The sequence below is a fragment of the Cryptomeria japonica genome, chromosome 1, assembly GCF_030272615.1.
Source record: "Cryptomeria japonica chromosome 1, Sugi_1.0, whole genome shotgun sequence".
NCBI classification, from domain to species: Eukaryota; Viridiplantae; Streptophyta; class Pinopsida; order Cupressales; family Cupressaceae; genus Cryptomeria; species Cryptomeria japonica.
Genome location: NC_081405.1, coordinates 256,693,655 through 256,699,855, shown reverse-complemented (window position 1 = coordinate 256,699,855; position 6,201 = coordinate 256,693,655). Strand labels below are relative to the sequence as shown.

Genomic DNA, 6,201 nt, shown 5'->3' with positions numbered 1-6,201 from the left:
AAGCTCTGATACCAATTGTTAGTTTAAAAACGAGCAGAGAAAACACATAATCAAGAATAGAAAACAATAGAAAGAATAATAGACACAACAAAGAACTCAAGACACAAGATTAACGTGGTTCACCACTAAGTGACTACGTCCACCAGAAACGCAGGGAGAATTATTATTAACCAATATCCAATTACACAGTACATTGTGTATGGGCTGCACACAACCATTTATATATACATATCAAATATGAAATGAAGAGTCTTCTGGCGAAGACAAACAGCCATGTGACTATTGGGCTTCATATACCCAACAATTTAGCCGTTGATCTATCGGTAGAAGGATTAGAAGAGACACTAATTCGAACATTGCCAAGTGACTAGAAGGATTTAATGTGCAGGAGAATAGCCCAAATTTCCCCTCAGAAATATTCTTTTAAAGTTCTTTTAAAGTTTCGAAAATACAGGAACAAGAATAATATCACTGCTCACTTGCCCTACGAATGTCTCCACTTTGGTCATCCTCTCTGCTCCTCCATATACGAAGTGACCCAGTGCACAGAAACCAAGGTAGATATTGAACTCCTTTTGCACCAAGCTTCCTTTTGCACCCAGTGCACAGAAACTATGAGACAACATTTGAAACGATTTAAAAGGAAGATATCTTACTTTCAAAGTTCTTATATTGAGTCTCTCTATACCAAATTAAATTCACCTACAAATGATCTCTTTACCTGTTTGACTCCTTCAGCTGGGCTAACTTGGCAACGATATGATGAAAGCTTCCTAGGCCTGAGCACCGATGAAGGTTTAACACCATAAGCTTTGGTAACTTGCCCACCGTGTAAGGAAATCTCTGTAAACCTGAACAACGATACAAGTTCAACACCCGGAGTTGTGCCAAGCCGCAAATTGTGTTGGGAAGACTCCTTAGACCTTTACATCCGTACAAGTTCAACTCTTCTAGTTCAGCCAAATTGCCTAAAGTGTCGGGAAGGCTTTTAAGATCTGTACAGCTGCCCAAACACAACTCTTTTAGCCGCACCAAATTGCCCACGGTATCGGGAAGGCTTGTCAAACTTCTACAGCTACACAGTTTGAGCTTCTTGAGTTGTGACAAATTGCCGAGTGAGTCTGGAATTGTTTTATGAGCTTTATTATACCCCATATACAAGCATTGAAGGTTCACCAAGCTGTCGAGCATCTTTGGGATTTTCGTGAGACTGGCACACTCCTGTAGACTTAACATCCTCACTTGTGATCCCCTGCCATCCAATTGGACTCTGTTTCTTGACATTATCCATGTATGCGTATCACTTACAATTTCACAATTTCTAATTTTTATCCATATGAAATTAGGAGCTAGCTTTGCAATGTTGCCGGTTACTTTTGTATTTTGCAAAAATAAGTAGTGCAAGGAAGGCATGCTATGCATAATAACAGGCTCACTTGCATTTTGTCCTGTATAAACAAGCATTTTCATTCTCTCTGCCCTGTCTCTGTTCAAATCTTTGTGTGCGCCCACAGGCAGCCAGAGTCTGCTATTATCATCATTCTGCTCCTAAATTCCTCTTCCCATTTCCCGTAGAAGGTCATGCATATGGAAGGAATCTTGAGGGCTATTGATGTTTATAAGCATTTTTAGTGAAAGATTCTTGATGGCTGTTTGAACTTTATTGGGGTATAAAACTTCCCAGAAAAGATCAGTGTCTCTTTTCCTTTGACCAACAAAGCAGCAAGCTATATCCAGAAATATTTCCTTCTCGATATGGCTAAGTCCATCAAAACTGGTTTGAAGAATTCTAGGTATGTCTGGATTTTCCCCAATGTTATGGACGGCTTCTTCCCAACATTGGATGTCATTGGACTCCTTATCAAATAATTGTGCTCCAATGACTTCTAATGCAAGAGGATGCCCTCGACAGGCTCTTTTGTAAGGGGTCTCCGGGGCTGCCTTACAGAAAGCATGGCAACTGGACAATTCGAGAGCTTCATCCTGCCCTAGTCCAGTCATTTCAAAAACTGAGTCGACCTTAGGATGTGTTGGTCTGGGGAAGTGATGACGAGTCTACTGCCATGCCCAAACCAATCCCCATACACCGCATGCAGCTGCATTCTATCATTCACATCATCGAAAACCACAAGAGCCCAAATTCCTCGCATTCGATCTCTCATCAGAGATCTTCCTTCATCAACACTCAGTACTTCTCCGTGGTAATTTACCAAACTCCTTAAAATTCTTCTCTTCCTAAATGGGTGTAATGCTTGATAAAGTGCTATCTTCCATTCCTCAATTCTATTTTCATCCTGTCGATCTAAATGGGTCTAATGCTTCTCGAATGCCTGGGCGAACAGACCTCCACATCATAAAACAGGGGAATGATGAAGCCATTCGATCTACACATCCTCGCCGCTTCCTCCAGACACCAGGTTGATTCCGCATAGCGTTTGGAAAATATAGGGATGAAAATATGACTTGTTTGAATGGCTTTTTGCAAGCTGGAATCGACGTCTTCGGTGTCCAGGAAAACCCCGAGTCCGGCTCCAGAGAGAGCTTCGTAAAGATGGTGATCGACAAAAGTAATTTTGACATCTGGTCCACGAAAGCTGAGAAACACATGAAACCTATTATTGACATCGAGGGAGATTTTGGGGGTTGGGCGAGTGATACTCCATATTTGTTCTCTAAAACTTCGAAAAGCTTAAGAATATAATCTCAAATGTGCCGCATAAGTCAGCTCTGCAATAGCTAAAGGAAGGGGATTATGTAAATCAAGTTGAACGCGGTAAAACACAGTGTGGAATTCGTAGGTTAGGAAATTAAGGCAACATCATAATGGATTTGTTTTTCTTGATCTTATGATGATGAGATATCGAAGCAAGGAAAATGAGTCTTGGGACTGGTCAGATCATTTCGTAATACAATTGAAAAGATGAAAGGAGTAATTGGCGATTTTTTTTTAGCCCTGCTCAACAACATCTACCTCCTCCACGAAGACTGCCTACACTGCTACTTCATAGTTCCCTCCATCAGGACAAGTAAATGCGACGATTGATTTAAAAGGTCAAAAGGGTTATAAATGGTATAATCTATAATACATAATCAACTATAAGAGATTGGATATTTATAAGTCTAAAAAGATTTATATGATTAATAGAGTATATATCGATCAAGAAAAGAGGAAAAGAACAAAGGTATTAGGGATTATAGTTTCTCATTTTTAAAACGAGTCAAATTGTTTGAATCGTTTTAAAGAAAGAAATCAACAATTATTATGTTTAAATTTTACATGTAAAAGTGTTTGCAAAGTACTTCACATGGTAATGAGGAATATTTATTTTGTACACACTTAGAATCACTCAATCATTTGTTCTATAATTGGTTGAATTGAATAAATATTTGTTTATTTAATTAATTATTCAACTTTCATTTCATAATGACTTAGATAATATTTCATTATTGAATTGATAAAATCACTATTCATACCATTGGCCCAAACCTATTTTTAGCATTAATATTTATTTATCTAGTCCCTCATCCTCATCACCAAAATTAAATAAATATTTATTTATTTAAATCTCCCTTTTATCTACTTTTAACTAAGTTAGCTAAAACCGATTGGCTCACTAATCACCCACTTGAATCCTAGACCACTTCATATGCACCAACCACATGGATACACCTATCATCTCCTCATCAACCCAACCCTCACAATGAATATGATTCCTTGATCCCTCAAATCATCATAACCATCTAATCCATCAAAAAAACTATATGGCTTATGTAGACACATAAATTTGTCTATTAATTAAATGAATATTAAATATTTATTTAATGACTAAATATTTCTCTATTAATTAAATTGACATTTAATTAATTCACCTTAGCCTATTTTTCTGTTTTAGTTAAATAAATTAATCAATTTATTTAATTACTAACTATAGTATAAATCTAATTTATTTAATTCATCCCCCTTCTTCTTATTTAAATAAATTTAACATTTATTTAAAAATTAAATCTCCTTTTTAAATAAATCAATGTTTATTTAAAATTAACCCATCCACTTGCATTCTCCTACAAATGCAAGTGGCAAATTTAAATAGATTTTTATTTTAATAAAAACCTATTTACCCACACCCACCTCTTTCTAGATTCTTCTAGATTTCTCTAAACCCCTTCTACACTCTTCTAACCCCTTCCAAATTAGCCTAATCTTATTCCTAAACATTTGCACAATCCTAATCCAAATTCCCTCCCAAAAGTCTTCAAAAGTCATTTAAGGCTCTTACAGAGTCTTAAATGCATTTCCTCTTTCATCACTCCAACCCACATGGGTCTTGATCCTTTCGTAAAGACTTGACCATGGGTAAACTTTGCACAAAAGTTTACCCATTAGATAATAACCTTACCCTTGGATAAAAGCTTTATCCAATAACCCCAACCACATGAGGTTACCCTCATGTCCCCTCGTGCTTTTAATGCTCCCTTCCTCTCCTCTCAAGACATTACATGTTGACACTTGTCATCATGGGATTTGGTTGAAAACCATCACATGGATCACAAACCAATCAATCCTATCCCTTCACAAGCTCACTCAATCTTGGCCATTCAATCAACATTTTTTCCTATAAAAGGAGCCCTTACCCTCAAGCAAAGGAGGAAGCATCTTAAGCATTGTTACTATACTTGCATAGACACTAACACTTAAGCTTTTTCATAATAATCTTGTTGTAGGCATTTGCATAGAAATGTGAAGTTTAGTTCATTCAACCATTTTGAATCTTCATTGGCATCCATGGTTTAGTGCTAAAACTGAGAGCTACATACACTCATTTGGATCTTGGGGAGGAGAGAGACAAGGGAGAAGCAACAAAGGCATCATGGAGCATCTTAGGGAGACTACTCTTCCTTCTCTTCTTTTATCTTTCTTTCTTTGCATTCTTTTTAATCTTTCTTGATCTGTATGTGAAGGATTTTGTTTCATATGTTTTAGTTTTGATTGAAATCTAACTCACTAACATTTGAATCTTGTGTTTGGCTTGTGTCCCCTTTCATGTCCATCAGCTTCAACCCAAACCATTATCTATTGAATTCTCCTCGGAAAGGAATGTTATGCTATTGACAAGAACACTCACATATCATCAACAACCATCTTGTGGCGCAACCACCATAATTTGGTCCAATAATGATTGGTATTGGTGACAGTTTATGTGCTTATTCACCAATGTTTTAATCAATCCTTATGCTTAATAAAAGTTTTTTTATAGGTGTAAATACATAGGTTGAATTAGCTTAGCTTGTTTATATCTATTTACAGTTGCAAGCGCATGTGTAGTATTATTCATGATTGAGATAAAGATGACCTTGTGGAGGAAGAATATCCCACTCCACTTCTTCTTTTACATCTTCTGTATGTTTAATTTTGTGCTCTTCTTATTCATTTGGAATGATACAATATTATAGAGTGATTGACAAACTTTCTCATAACTTCACCAAGAGTATAATTTTTTTTTCTATCTTAAATTTGGCCTTTTGATTAATCCATATTTTTTTGCTCTTCCTTTATCATGTCTTGTATGTTTCATTTTATTATGGATATTGTTTTTGTTATGCAATATTTATTCTCAATTCACGGGCTATTTATTATGTCATTTTAAGTTCAAGTATCACATATCATTTTTGTTTATATTATGTGTTATGCATTTATCACCCTGAGGCATCCCTTTTATGTTACTTTATGCATTTAGATTTGATGAAGTTACAATTATATTATTTTTAATTATGCTAATTATGCTTACAATTTATGATATCATGATCACATTTTCCTTATCATTGCATGATTATATCTTGTATGATATATGTTTAAACTGAGAGAGTGTATATTTTTAATAATATTATCTTATGATGGCTTCTCCATAACCTTACATTGATGATTTTCATGATGGCTCTTTCAGAACCCTACACTCAAGATGGTTTGTTTGCAACTCCACATTTACCACTATTGGTTATGTTGGCTCATAAAGAGCTCCGAATCTATGATAGCCCATTCATATTCCAACATCTATATTTTAATTTTTTGTATATTGAATTGAGTATAATTATGTTAGATGCTACTCATAGAGTTTTAAATTTGTAGATGGAGTTATCACTACAAGTAGGGAATGTAAAATTTCATCTATATTGATATCTTATATATGTGCATAACATTCTTTA

At 35.5% G+C, this 6,201-nt stretch overlaps 1 protein-coding gene across 1 annotated transcript; it reads right to left on the bottom strand.

The window, feature by feature from the left end:
• Nucleotides 1-1,548: 1,548 nt before the first annotated feature.
• LOC131073763 (disease resistance protein Roq1-like) lies at nucleotides 1,549-2,001 on the bottom strand. Its single transcript, XM_058010260.2, has one exon. It carries the CDS (start codon nucleotides 1,999-2,001, stop codon nucleotides 1,549-1,551), a length of 453 nt encoding a protein of 150 aa, XP_057866243.2.
• Nucleotides 2,002-6,201: the final 4,200 nt, after the last annotated feature.